Consider the following 27925-nt stretch of genomic DNA (forward strand, 5'->3'; position numbering starts at 1 on the left):
AAACAGAGAGTAAACCACTGTTTCATAAATCAATGGAAGTCTGCTACAAGGAAATTGTAAATTAGCTCCTCTAGACAACAAAATTACTACCTCCCATTGTAAAAGTAACCTGACAATTCACTTGATATACGTTATTTAAATAAAATATTTGAAAATGCTAAAATAAAAAAATAATAAAATACCTTGTTGAGTATGTCGATGACTCCTTTCGCCCTGTTGTGGTTGATAATCATCTCTGACTTCTTGTCTTTTCTGTTTCTGATTTCAGCTTCCCTATGTTGTGTGCTCATTCCTGGAACGTTTTTTTTTTCCCTCTTGGGACAGTAAGAGACCAGTGCATGTTTCTCAGTGAAAGCATCCCAGACAGCAACACAGTGTGGCCCAGATCTGGACCACACATGTGGATTACACGCGGACCAGATTTGGGCCAGATCTGGGCCGACACTATGTTGCTCTCAGGGAAAGATTGTGGAAAAATGCTCCCTCCCTCTTGTTGAGAGCAGCTCAGGCCGAAAACTCTGCCCATTTTCTTTCTTTCTGTCTTTTTCTTTCTTTCTTTCTTTCTTTCTTTCTTTCTTTCTTTCTTTCTTTCTTTCCTGACCGTTATGATTTTTCTCTTCAGTAGTTCTTTTCCTATTGCAGGGGTCGACAAACTTTTTGACATAATGTGCCATTTATTTTATACGGATTGCCCCGTCCACACGACAACGGCAAGGTTGACTCACCTGGTTAAATAAAGGTTAATAATAATAATAATAACGCCAAGGCGGCGTTTTCAAATTTTTCCACTCTGGGACCCGGTTTCAAAAAATAGCGGTTTCACCTTTCGAAAACACCGGATCCGTGTGGACGAAATGCCTATCCGATAAAAAATTTGTGCGGTTTCACAGAAACGCATCTCCGTGTGGACAGGGCCTTAAACGATACCAGATGAGGAATAAAGGTCTTATCTAGTGAAACAATCGGTCATTTTCTAAAGAAAGACATGGACATCTTGGATGACAAGGGGGTGAGTAAATTATCAGGAAATTTTCATTTGAAAGTGGACTAATCCTTTAAGTGGGGGTCATTTTTTAGGATTGACACCTTGCACTTTTGTAGACTCCAGGTAGGTTGCAGTTCTGGAAAATGGTGGCGCTGGAGACTAACGGGTTCCTGATGGTTTCACACTTAATTCTTCTCCTTAATTCTTAATTCTTTTACAGTTAACATGTCTTTTCTTCTCCAGCTGATGTTAGCCAATCACAGCAGAAGGCGTTCACACTGAAGTCTTACAGCCAGACACACCATTTAAAACCAAATAAGAGGGCTAAAATCAGGTTAGGAAAAATGTCTTTTATTTCTAAATTATGACAATTTATGATCCAAATATCATACTAACATTATAAGTGCACCTTAGGAAACATTATAAAATAATAAAAAATGCACTTCATGACCCCTTTAAATAGACATGAATCAGGTGCTGATAGGCTGTCACTCTAAATATGTGAGAGGGAACTTACTCAGCCTGTCACACTATTATGACTAATATGGCCTGCTTTACCACCTTTCCTAGCCACCTGAGAACCACCTACTTCTCCTTTCACATTATCAGCATTACTCACCCTCATTATCTTACTTGCGTCGGCTCATCTCAGAATAGTGAACTCAACTACAGAGCAAAGTGCAGTAAACCAACTGAAGAGAAGATTTTTTTCTGGTAAAGCACTTACACTGACATTTATTTATTTAATTTATTAATTATTGGATTTCCTTTATTTGGTAGTGATCTATAATCGCTGGTTGGGCATTTTTATAAGTGCTTTGAAAAGAGCATCTGCTAAATGACTTAAATCTGGGGATCCCGAACACATCCTGGAGTCTCCCCAGCACTGCACATTTTGCATGTCTTCTTTGTCTGACACACCTATTTCAGGTCTCGGAGTTTCGACTAATGAGCTGATGATCTGAATTAGGTGTTTAATTAAGGAGACATGGAAAACATGCAGTTTTGGGGAGACTCCAAGAATGTGTTTGGGGACCCCTGCCTAAATGATATCGATCACTTTAAACATGAGCTGTTTGTTATATACTACATTCTCTGATTTCAAAGACTAATTCTAGTTGATGATAATAATTTAACCAATGAAAATAACTACTATCGACATAATTGCATGCAAAAGTGTTTAAACAACATGAAGACCATGTTTGTAATAGCCTAATAATAAATACTGTAGCTAACGATGGTTTCCGATGGCGTGCACGTTCGTCTTTTCAGTGTGGCAAAGTAGTTTAATTCCAATTACATGAATTTAGATTAGAATGCCAATTGATTTTTGACCATTCTTTCTCTGATAGTAGCTTCGGTTTGGTCTTGCCAGGGTTTCCCATCTACATTTAGCTAGAGTTGCTACATTAATTAGAGGTACAGCTCACCTTATTTAGTTTGGTCGAGAAACATTCTGTTGTCCTAAATGGAAATTCCCCTTTTTAGCCTTTACAGTCTAAGTACACTTGAACTAGTGCCAAGAGTTAGCCGGAACTTTTGTGTTGTCCGTATCTCAGGAAAAGCATCTGAAGTTCTTTTTGCCTTACAATATAATGAATATTATATTATTTAAATAAATAAACTGGAAAGTTTGTTTATAGAAAATGTATGTAAAATTTAATATCATATCTAGTCTTGATTTACTATGTTTTTGTACAGGTCAATTTCAGATCCAGAAAGAAGAATGTCTCAAACTGTCGTAGCCGTGAACTCTTCGACGCTTGTCATCCAGTTTCAACCACCAACTCAAACAACAGCAGCTGGAACTGGGACAAATGCTCCTGTGCCTGATTATGTACAGGAGGTGGCGGGAGTTTCACCTCTTCATGGACAGATACTTCTAAAAGGCCATCCAAAAGCCCTTGGGGTGAGAAATTGTTGAGAAACCCAAATAATAGATTTTTATTTGTGTATGTCAGTGTGAGGTAAGGAAAGTACATGAATAAATAAGGTCATGTGCACCACACATGAACAAAGCAAACACATTTTTTATTATTGAACAGTGTGGTTTATTGCCTTGTGACACTGCCGGAAAGATAGCAATATAAGATAAAGTTAATCATTTACAGAGTAAAATCATAAAAATGAATAGTGTTTCAGTCACAGAGAAGTAATGGATAGATTTTGCTCATCTGCGAATAAGTATTCATGAGAGTACCTAGATATCTTTGTTATACAAGCATATGCCCATAACTAAAGCTGTTTTGAATTTATATTGTTCCTCAAAGTGTAATATTGTTTTTCTTACTTTATAAAAGACTCTCTCGTCCATCACAGACTGTCCAGATAATGATTGGTCTGTTCACTCTCCTGCTGGGAATCGTGTCTACAGTTCATGGATCCAGCTTTGCCGTTATTGGTATTCCTTATTGGGGATCTCTCATCGTTATAAAAGTTCACAATGCTGTTGCAGATGAAATATAATGTGGATAACATTTAATAAATATCTTTTCGTCAGGTTATATTGATTATTAATTATTCAAGCCCTTTTATCTTAACCATCGGACCTCGCAAGTGTTTTCCACATAACTTACTATTCAGATCAGAAAGAAGTTCGATAGCACTTGTTAGAATGCGCTCAATGCACGAAACTTACTTTTAGTGTTAGGTAACATTAAGTGCCTATTACCAACACAATCCAATCTGAATTTAATACATACATTGTTCGACCAGACATAATAACTGTTATTTGTGTTTGTGCACGTGATATCAGGAAGCAATGTATACACACATGATGGCAAAGTGCAAATCGAGTTACCCCTCCCACTTCTGCTAGTATTACTGAGATATCTTATTTTACTGCAACTATCTGTTTCTGCTTCTTTATCATATTTATAGTGTGTGATTTATAAATTACCTTATATCCTACATCACATATTTTGATTTTGGACGTCTGGTCACTTTATATCTTATATCAGAATATTATATAACTGTTAAGCCTACTATGAATATTAAAATACACTGAACAATGTGTCCTGTACCATAGCTACATGAATGACCTTTGCAGCAAAAAAACCCGCGTCAAAATCAGTTAGGTATTCAGTGAGATATGATTAATTAAATGCGCTGACAGCTCATTGCACCTGTCAAACAAGTTACACTGAGTGGAGCTGGTGACCGATCCAAGATGGCGGCTCCACGGCTCGTCCGTGCCAATAGGCAGTAGCGTTCGATAGGGCGTCTACCTATATGATGTCTATGGCCATGGCCGCCAAGTAAGGAGAAGAAGAAGTGGAAGAGTAGGAAGAAACCAACAGCAAAGATGTTCGATAGAAGAAGCATAGAAACAAACAAACAATATGCATAACGCGGCCGCGGGTTTAGCCAGAGGGACTGCAGTGTGTTGAGACCTCCATTTCTATATGAGTATTCAAGTTAATCTAGAATAATGTGCTTTTAACACAACATCTAGTCAACATCAGTGCTATTGCTATAATTTGGATGGTATAGTATCATGAGCCACAATGAAAGTCTTGTGACACTCATGCCAGGTGTTATTGTTGTTGTCAAGTTTCCAAGCGGCAATTGCTTTGGGCCGGGCCTAGTCAAAGTCCAGGGCCGTTTTTTAGTCCCAGTCCATCCCTGGATATACTAGTGATAACAGCACTCCAACCTCTTTTTTTTTTTTTTTTTTTTTTTTTTTACAAATCCTATATTTGTACAAGGAACTGTAGTTTTAAAAGTTTTTTTAGGCGAGAAGAGAGTTGTTTTGACTTGAAAAATGAGACTCATATTTAATCATAGCACCTATTTTACAATTAGTTTAGACGTTTTCAGAGATGCGAGCTCCAGGCAGCGGCAGTGCTTGTGTACCCGCTGAGAACAGCTTCATCTCGGCCAGTGCTTCGGGGATTTGCCGCTGGCTCTTATAGTGGTTAAACATGAGATATAATTAAGTTTGGTTACATAAAACGGCCCGAGCAATCTTTGGCCTTATTAATCTATTACTTGTACCTGAGCAAATCGAATTGGGCTATTTTAAATTTAATAATTTAATATTAAGGCTATATTTAATTTGCATCCTGAAGAGCACTGCTTTTGTAAGTTTGACTGAATTGTACAGTTGTGTTTATTTTGTATTGACATTTATAATGGCTTTTGTTGTTAAAGGATTAGTTCACTTTCAAATAAAAATTAACCCAAGCTTTACTCACCCTCAAGCCATCCTAGGTGTATATGACTTTCTTCTTTCTGATGAACATATGTGACCCGATCTGGCGAAATGAGTCGGAAGTCGCAACGTTCTATTTTAAGATATGGGCCGATAATGTGGAAAAACAATGAAAAAAATCGATTTTTTTTTTAAAGCTAATTTCAAAGAACAGACTTTCAAAAATAATCTCCCAAAGTTTCGTAGTCCAGATAATCGAGTAAAGGTATTTAAATGGCTATTAAATTTGACATGGTTTCACTAAATTAGCTGGAAATGAACTTCTCAACTCCTCTCGTCACTTATGAGCATTTCCCAGTATCCCCTGAAACGTCATTATCTCTGCTCTACAAATATGGTGTTACACGTTGTATAGAACCAATCAAAAAGCTTAGAAATGTGAACACACTGACCTAAACGCTGATTTTTAACAATGGGAAGCCCAGTTTCGACTGACAGGCACGCGATCGGTCCAGCCATCCTCCTGTCAGACTAGCGCGCCTTATAAAATAAAACTCCCATTTGCGTGTCTCTCTTTAAAAGCCAATAAAAATTGAATCCATATAGGTAGCACAAAAATTCTTTTTGCATACAAAACCAAAGACTTTAAACTTTCATATCAAGCCTCCAACATGCTTCTGTTGCGTTATTTTCACCCTCTAATGAGTCTGAGTAATATGCGTTTACAACAAAAATAGCACAGCAGCTAACTAAATACAAGTATGTATTTCACGTGCTCATAACTTCATGAAAAATGCACAGATCATAAAAATCGCACATCAATATTTAAAGCAGATTCTCAAGATTAAAATGAATCCAAAATCAATATAATATATTGCGTTGATCACAAGATATTACTCACGAAATGATTTAACATACTTGGCTAAAAACATGTCTCTCATCTCTCCGGGATGCAGTGTGTATCCAATGATCCCGGACCCATCCATGTTTGTTTTCCAACGTGGAATAACACAAAATAGATATCATTTTAAAGCTTAGAATCTTTTTAATGCATCTAACCATTTTGAAAAACTCCTAACGAGGTCTTAGAAGCACCTCTAAACCGGAGTTTACCGCCCGTTGGCGCCACCTGGCGGCGGAAAAAATGAACAACAATTTTTCAAACTATTCTTTATAATATCACCACGAAATTTGAACCAGATGCAGCTCACATATAGGAGAGCATCACCAAAAAAGTTTTTTTAGCGATCTTATTGTGTTCCTGAGTTATTCCATGTCATAAAAAAAGAAAAATTATTTTTAAAAAATTATATATATTTTTTCTTTTATCAGCTGTTTCTCGGCAAGAAAATGTCCAAATGTAATGTAATTTATATTTTCTTAAAATTTAAAATGTTTTGTATCAAATGATACCTACCTTTTGACTCTCCTTGCTAGAGTTTTGGAGTTATGAGTCTTTACTTTTTTGTGTGTCGCTCAGGAAAAAAAAAAAAAAAAAAAGGAACTCTAAAAAAGCCTTCAGGTCTTAAAGGGTTAATTCAAATAAATACTTTAAAATAATTTGAGCTTCAGCCTGGTTTAATAGCATATATATATATATAAAATGTCTTTGGTCAAATTAAGCTGTAAAATAAATAGTTTATCCCTTTAAATGCAATGGATTTTGAAAGATATCAACAAAAAAACGGGCAAAAAACTTTAAAAGCGATTTTCTCAGGTTTTCAATTTGAAAAAGAGGGCAGACGACCATAATTAAAATGGGTATATCTTTAAAACCATTCAAGGTATGACTTTGACTAGGATATCATTTTAAAGCTTATTGTCTCATCTTTCCATTGATACCAAAATCTCAATTTTGAAATTTGGGTCACTGTGACTCATTTTGCTGGATCAGGTCACATATGATGAAAATGAAGTGATGCATTTGTGTAAAAAAAAAAAAAAAAAAAAAAAAAAAAAATATATATATATATATATATATATATTTAACAAGTTATGAAGCAAAATATCTTGCTTCCACCAGACCGCCTTCCCTATTAAAGTTACAAAGAAAGTGTAAACTGGAGTCGCATCAGTGAAGCTTTTTTCACAAGTTGAATAGAGAAGGTGTAGGATGTAGTTTTACGCTTTCTTCTTTCATTGAATACGGAAGGTGGTCTGGCAGAAGCTAGATATTTTACTTAATAACTTGTTTTAAATATGGATTTTTTTTTTACATAAACCCATCGCTTTGCTTCAGAAGGCCTTTATTAAGCCCCCAGAGCATACGTTTATGATGGATGGATGAGGATGGAAGCACTTTCTTCAGCTCATACTTGTGACCCCTGTTCACTGGCATTATAAATCTCAGATGCGTCACGACATTTATTAATATTTTTCTGATTATGTTCATCAGAAAGAAGAAAGTCATATACACCTAGGATGGTTTGAGGGTGAGTAAAGCTTGGGTTAATTTTTATTTGAAAGTGACCTAATCTTTTAATTTAAATATTGTTGTTGAATAAATATTATTTTATATAAATATGTTGTTTTTGCTATTGAGAAAGGATCCATTAGTGTGTGATATGGATTGAGTGAAAGTTAGATTAATCAGTTATATTAGTTACAGTCGCAAGAGACTTGCGAAGGATGTTGTTTTAGTGCTGTTAAAGGTACAATATGTAATATTTTTGCAGTAAAATATCCAAAAACCACTTGACCATGGAAACACCAAAGAAGCTTTAATATATTACATGTTTTAATAGACAAGGGAACAACTGTTTTGATATATTGATATACTGTTTTCGCTCAACACGTTTAGTCTTATTATTTAAATCGAATTTTCTTGATTTTTTTGCGAGTACCATGCTTTACCATGCCTCAGAGAAAAACACTATTTTGTGAAGTAGCTAACATAGCATAATCAGATGCAACTTTATTTTTAGTAACAGTAATACAGGATTTTCTCCATCATACAATACGTTTTAAAATTTATCAATACAAGTCATTCAGCATTTAATATGATATTGTAAAATCGATCTATCTTACTGCAGTGTGTAACTGTGTCTCACAGCAGCCGCCGAGCGAACGCACAGAGTAACGTTATAACATCATTTTCAACACACTCAAATGTATCTAATATGATAAACAGAGCTGTGTTACCTCATACTCATGACCGGAAAAGCGGAAGCGGCACCGGCGACTGTGGCATAATAAAAGTCCCGCTGCTTGTGAGGCATGTGTTGCTCAATTGCGCCAGCTCCTCATTCAGCTCCACAACACTCGCTTCTGCTCTTAAGGTGACCAGTCCCGAAATCTAAACTGTTGTCCTGAATCCCAAATCTGGCCCTAATTGTCCCAAAAATTATACTAAAGCAAAATCTTGAATAGGCTAGTTATTGTCTGATAAACAATAAAAACTGTCTGCGGAGGTTGAGTCGTCCTGCAACCAGCCCCCTCTGGCTGCTCATTGGCTGCCGCATCTTTTTTTTAAGTTCTAAAAAATACCGTAGGCGGCTAGGCGCGAATTTAGATATGCATGCCCTTTTTGTTTTAAGCCTTGATGAAGAGAGCGCAAGTTGCTGCAGCCGCGAGGAGGACAGTGATAAACGCGTACATGGAGTGATTGATTGTTCGCAGCACTGTGTACCAAAAAATACTTCACTACACAATTATTTCATTATTTTTGTTTCAGCTTATTAGCCTTAAGCTATACAGAAAGGTCTGATTTACGCACTGTTACTTACAACAGTCATTTTTTTTTTTTTCTTTTCACAATGACATTTGAGTTCATGATTTTAATGTTGTTTTTTGTGGCAGACTAAAGACTAATGACAGACTGTTGATCTTTGAATAAAAATATGTTTGGTTCAGGTTTTAAATTCTTTATCTTTTATTATAGGCTACGCAGTCATAGAAGCCCGTCACCCCAGACCGCAGACCCCCCCCCCGTCCCGAATTTCAGCAAATCTCATCTGGTCACCCTACCTGCTCTGCTTCATACTACAGTAACGTTAATAATCGCATCCATGAATATGATTTCTTCGTGACTCCAATCCCTATTCTTTTGCACTGTACGTTGAGATGAAGACCATATGTCCCAAGATTCCGCTCTAAAACTTGCCGTCATAAAGGTACTCCTTTGTTTTGAATAGCCTTCTAGCGACCTCTAGTGGACAAAATTATTACATATTGTACCTTTAACTGTAAAAAAGGACAAATACAAAGATCGCTTTCCTCAGCAGACATAAAACAGATTTTTATTATGGATATAATATTATGGACATTGACTTGAAGAATTAATGTTATATCAGACATAGGTAATGCTCGATCCCTCTCTCAATACTATACAAAATACAATGAGTTTCAATGGAGGGACTCAACATTCCTACTAGTTCTGAAGTGACTTTTTAGAATTAGTAATGGAGGCTTGGTCCAACTGTCAACTTGAGATTTGAATCCATGGCGGAAGGAAGTAGTGCTGCACAAAAGAGTTTTTTAAAGGTGCCCTAGAATTCAAAATTCAATTTGCCTCAGCATAGTTAAATAATTACAGTTCTGTACATCGAAATGACATACAGTGAGTCTCAAACACCATTGTTTCCTCCTCCTTATGTAAAATTTTTTTTTTGCAAAAGACCTCTGAACAACAGGCAGATCTCAACATAACATCGACTGTGACGCAACAGTCGGGATCATTAATATGTACGCCCCCAATATTTGCATATACCAGCCCATGTTCAAGGCACATTAGACAAGGCAGTTTTAATGTCTGGAGCAGCACAGCCGAATCAACAGATTGTAGATTGTCTTTCTAAATGTTTTCTAAACGTTAGCATGTTGCTAATATACTGTTAAATGTGGTTAAAGTTACTATTGTTTCTTACTGTATTCACAGAGACAAGAGCCGTCGTTATTTTCATTATTAAACACTTGGGTAACGCTTTAGATTACAGCCCGGAAAGTACTGCGTAATTACAACAAATTTACAGTGTAACTTTCAATAATTATAGTGTAACTATACAGTAAGTATGTGTAAGTATAGGGGAACAATATGTAAAGTATTGGGAATAAAGGGGTAACAACCAGGAAAATAACAAATTATTTATACTGTAAATATTTTATAACTAAGGGGTACGTATGACATATAACTAAAGGGTAAGTATGACATTACGGGCCGTAAATTAAAGTGGAGCTTGTTACCCTCCTATTTCATGTAGTTACAGGGTAAGTAATTAATAAAAAAATAAATAAATAAATAAATAACGCAAACAGTCATATCACTTGGAAAACTTTATTTGAAAAACAACTTATTTCAAAACAGATTTAAAGTTGCAACACTTCTTATTTGTTTCTCTTGCTTGGCTTCCTCCTCCTCTTGTTCCTCTTTTTCTTTCTTTCCACTGATGAATCTTAAGAGGGAATCCCATTTGCTATTTTGTATTATAAGAAAATACAGTACACCCGGAAATGTGCTCATCGTTTACTCATCTTTTACCCTCATGCCATCTGAGATGTATACGACTTTCCTACTTAAGATGAACGCAAAAAGATTTTTAGGGAAAAATAAATCATCTGGGAACGCTTTATAATGCAAGCTCACGTGTTCCTAAAAGTCGAAGCATCAAACAGCACAAACAGTACAAACAGTAATAACTAAGAAGAAGAATCGATGTCTTCTGAAGTGAAATGATACGTATTTGTAAGAAAAATACCAAATATTTGAATATTTTTAAAACTTTCAACCAACTGTCTCCTGCGCGTGCATGCGAGGGTTGAGAGTTCATGCTTGACGTAACTTGAAGCGTGACGTAAGCGTGCCGAGAAACTCACGCAGATGTTGGATGCCGTCAGTTTTTTTTATTATTATTTTTTTTAGTAATGCTCACAACAAAATACACAGAATAACAGATAATGAGAATGAGAAACAAACAAGACAGAATAACAGAGACGGCAGTTTTCACGCGAGTTTCACACGAATCTCCCGCGAGAACGTCATGAAAGCTTCACGTTGCTCATTTCAATGTGCTTCGTCGAACAGAAAGTCGACTCATGCAGGCGCTGGTGACAGTTGGTCAGAAGCGAAAAGATGAATAGCCTAAACCATGAGAAAATTTCGGGGTGTACTGTATTTTCTTATAATACAGAACAGCAATGAGATTCCTTCTTAAGATTCATCAGCTGAGAAACAAGAGCAGGAGGAAGCCAAGCAAGAAACAACAACGACCAAAATACGGACAAAACTTGTTACTTTCTGTCAGGAAAGTAACTCTTTAGAGTATGAAATGAAAAGTTGATTTAAAAAAATGAACAATAAGTGTTGTAGACCTGTTTTTAATAAAGTTGTTTTTTCAAATAAAGGTTTCGGAGTCATTGATATCAGATTGTTTGCATTTTATTAATTACTTACCCTGTTTACTACATGAAATAAGAGGGTAACAAGCTCCACTTTAATTTACGGCCCGTAATGTCATACTTACCCTTTAGTTATATGTCATATGTACCCCTTAGTTCTAAAATACTTACAGTATAAATAATTTGATCTTTTCCTGTTTGTTACCCCCCTTTATTCCCAATACTTTACATATTGTTCCCCTATACTTACACATACTTACTGTAATTATATAATTATTGAAAGTTATGCTGTGAATTCGTTGTAATTACGCAGTACTTTCCGGGCTGTAATCTAAAGCGTTACCAACACTTGCAGTCTGTATAATTCATAAACATAACTTCATTCTTTATAAATCTCTCCTACAGTGTGTAATGTTAGCTTTAGCCCATTAGCTGCAGCATACTATCAAACTCATTCAGAATCAAATGTAAGCATCCAAATAAATACTATACTTACATGATCTGATATGCTGCATGATGAACACTTTGTAAAGATCCATTTTGAGGGTTATATTAGCTGTGTGAACTTTGTTTATGCAATGTATTATAGAGTTGCAAGGTCGGTGACGGGGGAGCGCGAGCATTTAAAGAGGCCGCGCGCTGAATCTGCGCATATTTAATTATGCCCCAAAATAGGCAGTTAAAAAACTGAATAATAAAAAATCTATGGGGTATTTTGAGCTGAAACTTCTGTAGTGTCTGGACCAATCAGGCACACAAAATTATTCAATATATTTAATGAATTACCTATGAACTCACTTTATCAAAGTTCTGTGAACCCATCCCCCTAAAACTGCAACCAGCATCCCAAATGTGGCCCACACAGGCCAACCTAGATGTCCTGTTACAGATATATGGTACTTTTATGATCAGCAAGAATGCTGTGGAGACTAGTGACTCATTCTTTCTGAGAGGGACAAATAAATTCTCTTAATCCTATGTATTCTCTATATAACCACTTGGGAAATGTATAAACATGTATCCAATTTTCCCATCTCATGACTTTCCTTTTATAGGCTTTATTCTATGTATTAATTCTCTCTTTTGAACTATTTTGGTATTAATGTTCCATAGTTGCAAATGTATAGATAACTGAAATCACACTGGTAGCATGTTTGGTATCTACGGACTCCAACTTTCGTTTCCTATTTGGAAATTTATGTTACATGTTACTTACTCTGTGACACATTAGTATTATAAGAATCTAGAAGGTTCTTTTCTCATTCATCCAATCTAGTGTCTTATGCTAATATCTTGCTACAGAACAAAGACTCGTAAAACTTCCCTCCGAGGGGGCAACTCCTTATTGGCTCAGACACCTTAAGAGGGTGTGACATCTTCACCACTTATATTCATTGATCACAAGATCAACTCTCTCTTCCTCCTCTTCTTCTCTTTTACTGACAAATGCTGACGCCAAGATGACGCTTTAAGAAGCTAGAAGCTTCTAAGGAACCCCAAGCTTGTGCCAGGCCTCGGCCTAGACCGAGACCTTCCATTCACCAAAGATCCTCTGAATCCAACTGGTTCTCTTTCATCAAGACAATATCAGCAAAGATTCAATGGGAGCCTCCACGAATTGCATCAGGACAGTTTTAATTCAACTTGGAGAGACATGCGAGTATCAAACTTAGTCTCATTATTTGATACATTGAGTATCCTTACCCCTTTTAAAGAAGGGCCTGTTAAAACAAAACTGATGGTTTGCTCAAAGCTGTTGATCTGCTGAATGTCAAACAATGCTGTAACTTCTTGCTTTCCTGTACTCTGCTTTAGCTCTCTCTCTCTCTCTCTTGGTAAACTGTATGCATGTATGTGTGTGAATGTTAGAGTAGTTTAAGTGTTTAGTCTAGTTAATAAAGTCTTGTTCATGTCACATGTTGTCTGTGTTTTGCGCTCATATGCTGGAGTCCCTATTCATGTCGATCCCGACTACAGGCTTTTAGTAGTACTGTACAATAAGATTGTTATTTCCCATAACCTGGAAATGAACATTTCTTAGAATTAATAAACAATTAACACTGTGTGTTCATTGGACAATTGGTTAATTGATTGTAATATTAATTTTATTACATTAAGTTAATTTTATTAACTGATCCAAATATTAATAATTAATTATAACTAGTTATGATTAGTTATTCATATTTATTTTGAGCTAATTTGCTACACTTCACAGACACATTCTGAGGATACCTTAGACTTATATTACATCTTGTGAAAAAGGGTTCTAGGGCACCTTTAAAGACACTCCGTTGTTGTTCTTATTTATTTACACACTTGTGCTGTTGAACTGTTGTATAAATGCAATATCGCACTCTTAGCCATGCGATATGCCTGTATATCAGCACAATGTGATTACCTATGGCCGAATCACAGCCATGCTGATATATAGCTGTATATCATGGCTACAAGTGTGATACGAATGTGATATTACTCATATAACACAAGTTACATATTCCAGCAGAAGTCTTGATTTGTGTCTTTCTCTCTACTCTCAGTACATTTCCACAGGCTCACTCTGCATTGCTGCAGAAAACAAACTGAATTCACCCTCCGGTTTGTGTTTGGTATGTACACAACACGTGTTTTTTAGGGTTTAAACACCCGAGGCACTGTAACCCATGTGTGTTTGTACTCATTTCCTGTACAGAATATTTTGACATTTTTGTGTATTTGTCTGTTCGTGTGCTGTGCAAAAATCGAGGAAGAGAACTCAGTTCATTATCGCACACTATTCACTATGAGAAGCTGTTCTGTGCACACATGTATGTGTGTTTGTCTGCTGCACAGAAAACAGTATGTGAGTTTTTTGAGATCGAATGGTTTAAAACCACATTAAAATGCGCACACAGGAACCAATAAGCCAAATCGAAATGCATGTTTTTTATTCAATCACCGGTTCTGGTAAATTTGGAATGGCTATATTTTCATTCTAAAATGAAACCGGTTGTCTATACCCATCCCTACAAACCAGAAACCATGACTATGACTAAACTTCAAAATAAAAGATATGAAACATGACCTTGAAACAAAACCTAAAACAAACCATAACAGTGATTTTGCTGGCAAAAAGTTTGACAATATAAGTGAATTAAACAGTGTGGCAATGTTAATTTTTCTCAAATTGATCTTTATTTCCTAAACGCAACAACCAAACTTAATGGAACTTATAAACGTACTCGGTTACATACGTAACATCGGTTCCCTGAGATACGGGAACGAGTACTGCATATGAGGAAAAGCTCCTTTTTCCCTCCTCGCTGAAGCCTTTTTCAGTAGCGCAGTGTAACTACACGTCTATTGGTTCAAAGGAATGAAACTCTTTGATCCAATGACGGTGCGGTGTAGTCGCGTGAGCCTATGGCAAAACAGCGCACCAACGAGCCCGCCAAAACGGGCGTGGCTTATAGCTATATAAGCAGGCGTTTCGCCATAGAACTAAGTTTATTTCGACTGAAGCGACGACACTGAGCCGCAGTGTCGTGGCACAGCATAAAACGCAGTACTCGTTCCCGTATCTCAGGGAACCGAGGTTACGTACGTAACCGAGTACGTTCCCTTTCGATACTTTCACTCATACTGCGTATGGGGAATTAATACAATCACGCCGTGCCACGGCAGGGAACGACAGGAACAGGCGTCTAGGGGCCCAGCGGATATGTGAAGGGCCAAGGGCCGTCGAACCCTTATGTTACAATGGAGAGGGAAGAATTCCGTAGAAGGCCGTCGTGTCACACTGAGAGGACCCGAGCATGCAAGGTCGGGATATCCAAGTTGTAGAATCTGACAAAAGTGGATGGGCGAGGACCAGCCGGCCGCCTCACAGATGTCTTTGACTGAAACACCACTAGACCACGCCGTGAAGAGGCCATACCTCTAGTGGAGTGTGCTCTTACTCTTATGGGGCAATCCAGGCCCATAGAGGAGTAACATAGAGCGATTGCGTCAACTATCCAACAAGAGAGGCGTCTGAGAGATGGTGTGTAGTATGTTCCCAGGGAGGCTTACCAGCTCCCATCGAGGAACCAGAGGTGCAGAGCCCACAGTTCTGGCTGGGGGTGCTAGATTGTCCTGTTCGCCTGAGAGAGGAGGTCCCGTCTCAGGGGAATTGGCCATGGGGCTTTCGTGGAAAGCCTGAACAGCTCCCGAAGACCAGATTTGGGTTCTCCAGAGTGGGGCCACCAGGAGGACTCTGTGCCCGTCTTCCCTGATTCGCATGATGACATAAGGGATCATCGCGATCAGGGGAAAGCCGTAAAGGAGGAGCCTGAGCCAGTCGTGGGCCAGCGCATCCATCTCCTTTGAGAAGTAAGTTGGGCAGTGAGAGTTGTCTTCTGAGGCGAAGAGGTCGACCTCTGCCCTCCCGAAGATCTCCCAGATCTTTTGAACTGTCTGGGGATGGAGCATCCACTCATCTGAGGGGACATTGCTCCGAGATAGCATGTTTGCTCCCAGGTTCGATTTTCCAGGTATGTGCGTCGCCCTTAGCTACCGCAGCCTGGGCACTGCCTTCTTGAGGAGGCGCTTCGTCAGGGCGCATAAGCGACTGGACGACAGGCCTCCTTGACGATTTATGTAAGACACCACCGTCATGCTGTCCGACTGGACCAAGACATGGTGTCCTTCCAGGAACGTTTGGAACGAGAAGAGGGCTCGTTCTACTGCCAGCATCTCGAGGCAGTTGATGTGCAGATGGCACTGCTTGTGAGACCACGAGCCGAAGGCCGGTCTGCCCTTGAATACAGCTCCCCAACCCATGTTGGTGGCGTCCGTCGAGAGCACTTTCCTTCTGGACACCGCCTGTAGGGGAACACCACATTTGAACCAACTGGGGTTTATCCAAGGTTTCAGGGCCGTGATACAGGCCTGATTGACCTCGATTAGAAAGCGGCCGTGCCACCAAGTGTGAAGTGGAACCCTGAGTTTCAGCCAGTATTGCAGGGGCCGCATCCGAAGAAGGCCGAGCTGCAGCACCGGGAGGCGGAAGCCATCAGCCCTAACATCCTCTGGAAAAACCTCAGAGGGTAATGGGCTTTGTTCCTGGCAGATGCTGTGAGCTTCTGAATAGTCAGAGCGTGCTCTGGTGAGACTACAGCCCTCATATGGACTGAGTCGAAAACTGCGCCCAGGAACGTGATGCGTTCTTGACAAAATTGACTGAAGGCACTGAAGGTGGCTGAGGACCATGGATCTGTAGCGTTCTAGCTCGGTACGAGACTGGGCCAGTATGAACCAGTCATCGAGATAGTTCAGAACTCGGATTCCCATCTGTCTCAGAGGGAGAAGCGCCGAGTCCATGCACTTTGTAAAAGTGCGGGGAGCTAGGGACAGCCCGAAGTGAAGGACCGTGTATTGATAAGCCACACCTTCGAAAGTGAATCTCAAGAATCGCCTGTGATGGGGGGTATCTGGATATGAAAGTAAGCGTCTTTCAGATCCAGCGAGAAGAACCAGTCCCCGTGACGTATCTGTGCGAGGATCAGAAAGATGGGTCTGAGACCGCCATCTTTCTGAAGTAACGGCTGTAGAACCCTGACTCACTCTCTGCAGGGGGAACGATTTCTATGGCTCCCTTCTTTAACAGAGACATCACTTCTGCACGGAGGACATGAGCGTCGTCCGGTTTGACTGAACTGGGAACCACGCCGCTAAAGCACGGGGGTCTTTGTACCGTTGTACAGGGTCTTTACACTGACGTTAATGGAAGAGGAAATTTGCTCTCTTTTAGACAATTTAAAAACTTTATTGTGTTCGCCATGAGAACGGCGTTTTGCGTGGGTGCAGCCACTGTGGACCCAGGACGCATAACAACACTTTGGTCCCCAACACCCGAAACTGAACAAGGTGGCTGGGGAACTGTGCGCGAGAGCTTTTAGGGTGCTTTTGGCCGCGGCAAGACCTTGCCCCATCCTCTTTCTTCCCTTCAGGTCAGGAAGACGCCAGAGGCGTCGGGTCCAGCACTATTCTGGGCCGGGGACCCTGGCGTCTCGGGAGCGTGGAGCGCTTAGCTGGTCGTGCCCGCTGTCGCTGCTCCTTAGGTGGCACTGCTTGTGATGCGTAAGGGGCAGGTTTGCTCTGGTGCTGGGTCGGCACAGGCTTGGGCCGACTTGCAGTAGAAGAAGAGCTGGAGCGCTTGGGCAGGAAATGTCGCATGGCTTGAGACGATTTCTGCGCGGCGGTGAAGTGCTCAGTAAACCCCTCCACAGCTGGCCCGAAGAGACCGGAAGGCGAGACTGGGGCGTCCAGGAAGGCCATCTTGTCCGCTTCCTTGATCTCCGTTAGGTTGAGCGTCTCGGGAGCGTGGAGCGTTTAGCTGGCCGGGCCTGCTGTTGCTGCTCCTTAGGTGGCACTGCTTGCAATGCGGAAGGGGCAGGTTTGCTCTGGTGCTGGGTCGACGCAGGCTTGGGCCGACTTGCAGTAGAAGAAGAGCTGGAGTGCTTGGGCAGGAAATGTCACATGGCTTGGGACGATTTCTAAGCTGCGGTGAAGTGCTCAGTAAACCCCTCCACAGCTGGCCCTAAGAGACCGGAAGGCGAGACTGGGGCGTCCAGGAAGGCCATCTTGTCCGCTTCCTTGATCTCCGTTAGGTTGAGCCAGAGATGGCGCTCTAACACAACGAGGTTGGCCATGGATCTCCCGATGGCTTGAACCGTGGTTTTCGTAGCGCACAGGGCCAGGTCGGTGGCGCTGCGTAGATCGTGGTAAGCTGGTGCGTCAATCCCACACTCATCCAGGGAACGGAGGAGTTTGGCCTGGAACACCTGGAGAATGGCCATGGTGTGAAGCGCCAATGCAGCTTGCCCAGCTGAAGAGTATGCTCGGCCGGTGATGGCGGAGGTGATACGACAGAGCTTGGAAGGAAGGGCCCTCTTTCTTTTCCAGCCCACAGCCGTGGGAGGACAGAGGTGAGCAGCCATGGCTTCGTCCAGCAGCGGCATCTGCTCGTAACCCTTCTCAAATGAGCCGTCAACCGAGGTGAGAGCCGCGGGTGAAGAAGTTTGCAGACGGGCTGAGTAAGGAGCGCGCCATGACTTCGTCAGCTCCATGTGGACCTCGGGGAAGAAGGGGGCAGATCGCTGGCGGGGGGTCTGGCGGCGTCCCGGCAGATACCACTCGTCCAGCCTGCTGCGAGTCGGCTCTACAGGTGGGGCCCAATCCAAGTCGAGCTCCTCGACGGCCTTTGAGAGCACACGGAATAACTCGTCGTCCATCCCAGGCCTGGATTTGATGGGCTCCAATGACGGCGGGGGGCGGGCGGGGTCCTTGTCACCGACCCATTCTCTGTCTCAGATGCCACAGGTGACATGGAGTCAACGAGCGGCTCGTCTTCAGATCCGCCAAAAGAGATGAGGTCACTCACTTCCGCCGAGGGACGCTGCTCTGGGCGCGAAAAGAGGATGGGGGCTCTCTCATAGCAGAGGGAGAGGCAGGTGGGTGCTGGGCCGGCGTGAGCTCTCCCAGATCCGGGCGCTGAGCCCCTCTACCCCGCTGTCTCTTCCTAGCCAGCTCGTGGGAGGAAGAAGACGGGAGGGCGTGAGGGGCGGGACCGCTTTCTTCAAAGAAAAGAAAGCGAGCGCAGAGAGGCGAGACTCATGCACTTGCAGTGCGGGCATGAAGTCTCGGTGGGCGCGGCTTCTGCGTGGGGCTTGCCCAGACATCTGACGCACTCACGTTGGCCGTTGTCGTCCTGCAGAGGGTCTCTGCAGGTGCCACAACTGCGCTATTGAAAAAGGCTTCAGCGAGGAGTAAAAAAGGAGCTTTTGAGTGTAAGAGTATGAGTGAAAGTATCGAAAGGGAACCCGGTTTCACAGACAGGGCTTAAAGTAAGCCAAGTTTAGGCCTTAATTAATCCCTTAAACCCAAAGTTATTATCAAATTACTAAGCAACCTCTGACAACAATGACACAAAATATGTATCATTTTAAAGCTTTTAAAGGATTAGTCCACTTTTAAATAAACTTTTGCTGATAATTTACTCACCCCCATGTCATCCAAGATGTTCATGTCTTTCTTTCTTCAGTCAAAAAGAAATTAAGGTTTTTGATGAAAACATTCCAGGATTTTTCTCCTTATAGTGGACTTCAGTGGCCTCCAGATGGTTGAAGGTCAAAATGACAGTTTCAGTGCAGCTTCAAAGGGCTTTAAACAATACCAGACGAGGAATAAGGGTCTTATCTAACGAAATGATTGGCCATTTTTAAAAAAAAATACAACTATATGCTTTATAAACACAAAATATTGCCTTGAACATCCTTCAAAATTCTTCAAAACGCTTACGCTGTATGTCCTACGCCTTCCCTATTCGACTTACGGAAAAAAACTAAACTGGCACCGCAATCGTTCCGTAAGTAAAATAGGAAAGGTGTTGGACATACAGCATAAGCGCTTTGAAGAATGCGGAAAGCGGAAGTACGTTCAAGGCAATGTTACAATGTTACTTACTACACGTGAAAGTATGATTTTAAAAATACCCATCAGGGGCACTAAACAAAACCTTGGTTCCAAATGCTGTAACTTTTTTATTTCTTTATGTGATCACCACAAAATTTGAACATGTAAAAAGTTTTCATTCAAATGATACCAAACTTTTGACTCTCCTTGCTAGAGATAGAGGACTACCTTGGAGGACTAAGGATATTTTTAAATATACAGTGAATGTGTTCGTCTGGACGAAGATAGTCAGTCATATAAACCTAAGGATGGCTTGAGGGTGAATAAATCATGGGGTAATTTTCTTTTTTTGGTGAACTATCCCTTTAGCACGGTAACTGAAGGATCGGTGAAGTTGAATGTGAATATGAAAATATGAAAAATTAATATGAATCTTATAATATGACTCAGCTACATTAAAAAAAAAAAAAAAAAATCAAATTTCAGTGACTAATGACATCAAATTTGAATGGCCTACCTAAATGTTTAACACAAGTCCACATATACCCCATATATTTTATATGATTTTTTATCTTACAACAGTAAAAAAGGATTTCAAAAATTTGTGTTAAATTTTTCACTTCCTCATAAACTGGCTCTAAATATCAATAAGAATAGTGGAAGTTGCTGCAGTAGGAGAAGCCACTGTATATAATAATATTCATATATTATAAATCAGCGAAACGCAGTCATGCAAGACAGTTCTGGAAGGTAATTATACCAAACCACTTTGACGACAGACTTTGCTTAGACATGTCAGAATGATCAAAACAGAATTTCATATGCTGTGCAATGAGATCATTCCAATGGTTAGTCCAATTTTACTGTGCCATCGCAAAGTCACATGACTTTTTTTGATGCGCATTGAGGAATTTATTTTGTAAATGTGTTTCCATTGTAGCTTATTTCTTATTGGATAAAAAAAGTATCCGAATCAATTGAGGTGCATACGTTTTTTATGTGTATCTTGGCATTTCCATTCAGCATTTTTTTTTTATGCAATATCCCAAAATGCACATAAAAATAAATGGAAACATAGCTAGTGAAAATTGACTGGACTTTTACATGAAAACCACATTATTTTTTAAATGATACATTTCAGTTGTATCCATTAATCATCCACATAAGCCATTGGTGCTTGGACCCTGATAATTGATGTTTGTAGGTATATTTTATTTATTTATTTATTTATTTATTTATGTCAAGCAGTGTATTTTCATTACAATCCATATACCTTTCCATCTATGTTAACAGGGTAAAATTATTATTTATTTATTTATTCAATCTATTTTGTTGTTGTTGTTTTTCTACTGTACCTACAGGTGAAATGTTCTCTGGGAATGAACATTATTAGTACTTTAACTGCAGGCATTTCCTTTATCATAATTTCAATAGATTTTCTCCAAGGGCCAATGAACACTTACTGCAGAGATGATTATTCTTGTTATGAAATTGAGGCAAAGTATAAGGTATGTCACCAACTTTTATATTCACATTTATTTATTAATTACAGTAAGATCACTGTGTGGTCAGAACACTTGACAAAAGCCAAGCCATAATCTGCACTCATCTGTCCAGTCTTTTTCCAACATTTCAGAAGTAGTTTATAGATCTCTTACTATTACTGATAATTTACAATGCAATCATTGACATTATACATTAATTGTAAACTCAATTCAGTATAAATATGTTGTATTACAATATGAACCTCAAGGATGGTAGATTCTGAACTGCTGATTGTACCAGTGTGAGTGCTAATTATCAATTATTTTGTCATTATTATTTTTGCTCTCTCTCAGACTCTCTTCTTTGGAATCAGTAGTGTATCACTGATATTCGCCATCCTTGAGTTTATCATCTCCATCTATCTGTCAGCATTTGCATGTAAAGCCACCTCCTGCTGCTGCTGTTCTCCACAGGTGAGTGATGTGTCAAGTTTTTCAGTTATTTACTGAAAAATAACTAAAATACAGAAATTATTCTAAGAAATCCAAATTAAAGCATAAGGTTTCACACCAGGACATTTCAGGAGGATTTCTGTCTTTTGCTTTTTTCAATCAGTAAGTAAGGAAGCTTATCATATATCTTTTTTCTTGCAGATATCGGAGGTCAGCGACAATTCAATGCATCACCTTCCTGCTGAAAATCCTCCACAATACAGTGAATTAAAGAATGAATGTTAAGTTAAAGTGGGACACACATGAGTTTCCCAATGATTTCCTGTCCATTATCTCTAATGTCCTTGTATTAAAAAGAACATGAAAGCAAAGGACAAATCACTTGATCAGTTAATAAGATTTTTTTAGTCACAAATGTATAAACACTAAAGGTGTAACGAGGGTTTTTTTTTTTTTTTCCCAAAGTTACTATCCACTCTGCATTTTCAATGGCCACAATTTGGGAAATTACTTTTGTATATAAATAAAGTTGACTTTGGCTGGCTAAAATTACTTGATTTTAAGTCATTTTACTAATCTAGATTTAAAACCTTTTCAAACTTTCAAATGCAGATAGACCACCCAAATCAAGACTAGTCCTACATGGTATGTACGGGTGGGCAAGGGATGGGTTATATGACAATAATATGATAGATATAAGTTATTTTTTTAGGCTATATAAAAAGAACAAAGACACAAATTAAAAATATGACATATTTAAGCATTTAAAGCTTAAGCCCAAGCATCCTATACTTACATTTCCACTCCGTTTCACAAACAGTTGAGAGTGTGAATGCATATATGAATACATGTACCGTTACACCCCTAGTAAACAATAACTATTGAAGACTAGATACTATTTCATAATAGTAATAGTCACTCGACTGCATTGATACTTTAGTGGATCCCAAATACAAGGACAGGCAAGTTCAGTATGAATGCTATGATAAAACTTTATTCTTCTTTATGTAACCCCTGAGTAAACTTGGGTTAATAAAACCTGTTAATGATTAAAAATCTGTGAACATTTTAACTGGACACATACAAATGTGTTATTTTTAAGAGTGTGAACCTATATTTATAATGTATGCAAATATGGTGGAGCAAAACCATTTTTTCTGATTGGCTGTAAAAGTTTTAGTCCCACCTTCCATACAGGAAAGTGCACTCTTATTGGTGAGTAAAGATTCATTAGGGCAGAAGAGAAGATAAATCAGTGAAGAAGAGCGGTCCCAGAAGTTTTTTCCTACAGTGATTACTTATTCGTAAAGTTGCTACTTTGTAGATATGCTGGGTGTTTTCAACAAGAATTTACTCTATGAGTGTTATGCTTAGTATCATGTGAGATGACATTGTTTAAGCCATTTTTATTTTATATGTTGATTTATCAAACAGGATTTTTTAAGTGCACATCATCTATGTATTTTCAGTTCACACATTGGATTTGGCCTACCCAAATTGAAAAGCTTCCCATACCCACATACAGTGCTCTAAATTTTTGTGTCATTGTACAGAAAAGCCTTTTAAATGTACATAAACCACTGCTGACAGTGATAAAAAAAATTATGGTATATGTTGTCTGTGCTGTAATTAACCCAAAAAAGAGGTGTGCTTTTATTTAATTTTTTGTTATAAATTCTTCCTTGAAAGTGTATATCTCAGGCAGACAGTTTTATATGTTAAAAGCAATGTTTTAAAATCAATACGTGTCTGTATGTAGTTTGTGAAGAACCAGAGAAATATGCTGACGAAACGTTGTATAGGTCAATACGCATATAGGGTGAGTTTTGAATATATTGCAGTTACTTAATAGAATTATCAGGAAGACCAGAATAAAGGGAATTGCAGTAATTAAGCCTTGACGTAATAAAGGCATAGATAAATCTTTCTGCATCAGGCAGGGATAGAGAAGGTCGAAGTCTGGAAATATTTCTGAGATGTAAAAGCACTGCTTTCAAGACAATATAAGGTTAAAACAATTTAAGGTTAAAACATACAATATATTGAATTATATGATTATAACTTTCTTATAAATTTCTTTTGCTCCTGCTGAATGTAGAATTTAAATTTTTAATTCTTTTAATTATGATTACATTATTAATCAATGTCATTGGTAAAACGTTTCAAAGCGGTTTCAAAATCTGTACACAAATCAGTTAAAAAGTGCTTGTGCACAATGCAAACAAGAACATTCAACAATATAAAAACCAATAAAAATGCCTAATAAAAACAATAATCATAAGCAGTTTGTTCAGTGACGGGTTATGAGAAGAGCTCTTTCAATCAGACAGTTAAAATCAACTTGATAATGAAAATTTAAAATGAACTCACATGTGTCAAAATCCAGCTGTCAGACATTGATTTCAAAAAGTGTACATAAAAAAAGGTATGTGAGTGCATCCAAGAGCATGAAATAAAGTTGAAGATAGTGATAGCATGCTCAATTGCTGAAAGAGAATTAATTCAACCAAAGTCAATGGCAAGTGTCCAACTACGTAAAACACTGATCACCATAATGGTGACTCCAAACACACTTCCACAACCAATGTACAATTTTTTAAAATATTATCTTATAAAAGGGATATATTGAAGTGTCAGGCTTGATTTCCTGGTTTACCACCCCTCCTAATCACCAGAGCTCCACCTACTTCCCCTTTCATTCTAGGAGGGAGTATCAACAATTATGACAACAATTATTGGCGTAGAATTTGCCTTATCTTATCTCTGTTCAGTTCACTTGATGAGTAACCTAAAAAGAGAGCAAAGTGCAAAAGATTAGATTTTTTTGTAAAACAATATTTACTTTTGCACTGTTAAAGGGCACCTATTATGCAAAATTCACTTTTACATGGTGTTTGACCATAAATGTGTGTTGGCAGTGTGTGAGCAAAACCACCCTAGAATGAGAAAAATCCACCCAGTGGTTTTTTTACAATCTCAATAATTCAAAAGCACTGTCTCAGAACGCCCTGTTCTAAGATTGTTCTCACTGTGACGTAGAATTGCGCTAAGCCCCACCCACGTGGTTTGATTGACAATCTGGTTTTGGCATAGACCCCGCCCTCTGTGATCTGTCATCCATCCTCCATTGTTTCAACGACAGCCGGTAATGTCTACTAAGAAATGTAAGTGTTCTGTTCTGGGATGTAATAATGAAAATAGTAGTTTTCACTTACTTCCGACATCGGAGCCACTGAAAACGCAGTGGATGGATTTTATTTATGAAGGAAAGGCGCCACTCAAAATCCCAAAATACGTTTATGTTTGCGCGAATCATTTTTTGACTGACTGTTTTGAGAACGAGGGTCAATTCAAAGCAGGTCTTGCTTCAAAGTTAATCCTCAAGTGTGGATCGTTGCCTACTGTTCGCGATCCAACGTCACCTCCAGAAGAAGTAAGTGTATTTAATGTTTTTTGAGCAAATAGTCATTTCAGTCGATGTCAGCCAATTCAATAACAAATGCGTCTAAAGTTGTTGTCGTCGTCGTAGAATGTCTGTGTATATAATTTAAACCTTGTTTGTATAGTGTGTATCCACACGTATATATATATATATTTTAAAGATATTGTATTAAAAACTGTGTATGTTTTCTGTAAAGACAAGACATCAAAATTGCTATGTTTATACAAAGGCCAGCACATCGACACGAAGCTGTAGAACGAGGGATATTAGCGTGCAGAAAAAAATATATAGAATTTTATCTTATAGACAAGGCACATTGTGTAATAAGAGATTATGTATTTTTGTTTTTGAAGGGCACTCTGCCAAATATGGCAGTTACACAATGATGGACCTGGAGACAAACACCGTTGTTGATGTACAACTCGTCCAGGTAAATGAGCAGAAACCTTTGATGCAACGTCCTGGAAAACTTGAATATTTCATTTTAAACGCAAAAAAAAATTATATTTTAATCACTTGTCAGAGTAATGAAGTTGGAGGAAGTTACCATATGGAAAAGGAAGGTTTGAAGAGAGGTCTTGACTTTTTGGATGCTCGTGGAGTGACTCTGGACTGCATTGTGACTGACCGACATCCGCAAATACAAAAATTCCTCAGGGAACGCAATGTCAACCAATTCTATGATGTCTGGCACGTAGAGAAAGGTAAATAACCTTACTACCATCGTTTCATTTTCTAGATTTTTACAGACTAATAATTGCGATGAAACTGTATTAGCGGATGATTATGTGTTAGCGGATCATTTATATATATATATATATATATATATATATATATATATATATATATATATATATATATATATATATATATAAAATATATATATATATATATATAAACACCACCATTACATTATATGTAATGACACATTGCTCTACTTATTGTGTGTTGTCATGTTTGTATTTAATTGCAATCTCCAGGAATTTCAAAGCAGCTGGAAAAAGTGTGCAAGTTGAAGGGTTGTGAGAAAATACGTAAATGGTTGCATAGTATTAAAAACCACATCTATTGGACTGCTGCATCATCAAGCAGTGGACCTGAAAGAGTGGCTAAATGGATGTCTATGCTAAACCATATCCAAAATAAGCACACACATGAAGACAGCAATTTTCCAGCATGTCTACATGGAACAAGGAGAAGTCGAGACACAAAAAAGTGGCTAGTTGCTGGTATGTAGGCTAAAGAAGCAATAGTTACTTTTAAAAAATGTATGCAGATCATATAGCTTGCCTTTTTTTATTTAAAATTACATATCATACTATAGTAACACTTCCAATAATTTAGGAACACTGCCATATTTAAAGTTGGAGAAAGTTCTCTCCAACAAGAGAATTGTGAAGGATGTTGCCAAGCTAAGTCCGCACTTCCAGACTTCTTCTATCGAGGTTTTCCACAGTGTAATACTACGGTTTACACCAAAAAATGTGGTTTTTCCATTTCTGGGAATGTTGTGCAGGTAATGTTATTGTTGTAAAAATAAATTTACGTTTACATACACTGTAGACATTGTATGTTGAAAATGTATTTATTGCTTACAGACTATACCTGGCTGCACTACATTACAATGAGAATGCCGGGCGTCCTCAAGCCACAACAGCAGCTGGTCAACCGGTGTTCAAAGTGACCTTTCCAAAGGCCAAGAAGGGAGAATACCGGGTCAGAGAAGTTAAGACACAAACAACATTCAGTATGTATACAATGAGTTTACTTAACAAATTTACTACAAATGTACATATCTTTTTTGCATCGTTTCTTACAAGCTATTTGAAAACTCAATATTTTACTAATTTAAAATAAAATAAAATGTTATATTGCACAGGGTATGTGGATGACCTGCTGGACCTCATATTTGATAAAGTCTTTGTGGATCCTGCACCATATGTGGATGATGTTTTGAGGATACCAATACCACCAGCATTGTGTGCAGAGTATGACCGACCAGAGAAGGAGGAGGCCATCTCTAGTAGGGTATCTCGGTTTAATCAATAGGTGGTCGAAAACCTACATAACTTCCCTGGGCATCAGGAAACTCTCTTCGAATCCTCAGGACCACACAGGCTGGAATCACAACTCAAACTTTTCTTCCAAGGAAACCCCAGCACCAGCTCACAAAACTCAGATAAGCTAAAAATCTGTAACGACTAACGCACACACACAGGCACGTTCTCAAAACAGGGTTCAAGGATTTTTCAGTGTTTTTTTTTCTTTCAAATATCTATCATTTGTTGTCTGGAGTTGAAATATTTGATATTTAATTGATCATGGTTCAATTTATTTTTGGAGGAATGTCCTTTTATTAAAATTATTTTATTTCTAAACTTATTTGTACAGTTCAGTGTTTTTATACATAATGTAAATTAAAAAAAAAAGTATATGCAAGTTATTGTGAAATTATTTAACGCTATAATATGTTTTGTTTTCACTATTATTTCCTTTGAATATAACCCGGGAAATATTAGACTAAAAATTCAAACATTTGTAATATTTAGAAGAAATTGACATTTTTTCTAAAATGTGCTAATCATTTACACTCACTGTTGTACTCCACGAAGTCGCAGGGGACCATAGTCAGCCCTGTAAATGTT

General features: G+C 38.6%; 2 protein-coding genes across 2 annotated transcripts; both read left to right on the top strand.

Annotated features, from left to right (window-relative positions):
- Positions 1-1565: 1565 nt before the first annotated feature.
- On the top strand, positions 1566-22049 carry LOC125245031 (membrane-spanning 4-domains subfamily A member 8-like). Its single transcript, XM_048155460.1, has 6 exons — positions 1566-1699; positions 2687-2894; positions 3305-3412; positions 14009-14077; positions 21263-21409; positions 21740-22049. Exons 2-6 carry the CDS (start codon positions 2712-2714, stop codon positions 21893-21895), a joined length of 663 nt encoding a protein of 220 aa, XP_048011417.1. The 5' UTR covers positions 1566-1699; positions 2687-2711; the 3' UTR covers positions 21896-22049.
- Positions 22050-25587: 3538 nt separating this feature from the next.
- Positions 25588-27784, top strand: LOC125245011. Its single transcript, XM_048155432.1, has 6 exons — positions 25588-25710; positions 25804-25984; positions 26261-26509; positions 26625-26796; positions 26879-27027; positions 27160-27784. The coding sequence occupies exons 1-6, from the start codon at positions 25663-25665 to the stop codon at positions 27327-27329; spliced, it is 969 nt and encodes a 322-aa protein (XP_048011389.1). The 5' UTR covers positions 25588-25662; the 3' UTR covers positions 27330-27784.
- The last annotated feature ends 141 nt before the right edge of the window (positions 27785-27925 follow it).

The sequence above is a fragment of the Megalobrama amblycephala genome, linkage group LG14, assembly GCF_018812025.1.
Source record: "Megalobrama amblycephala isolate DHTTF-2021 linkage group LG14, ASM1881202v1, whole genome shotgun sequence".
Classification (NCBI taxonomy): Eukaryota; Metazoa; Chordata; class Actinopteri; order Cypriniformes; family Xenocyprididae; genus Megalobrama; species Megalobrama amblycephala.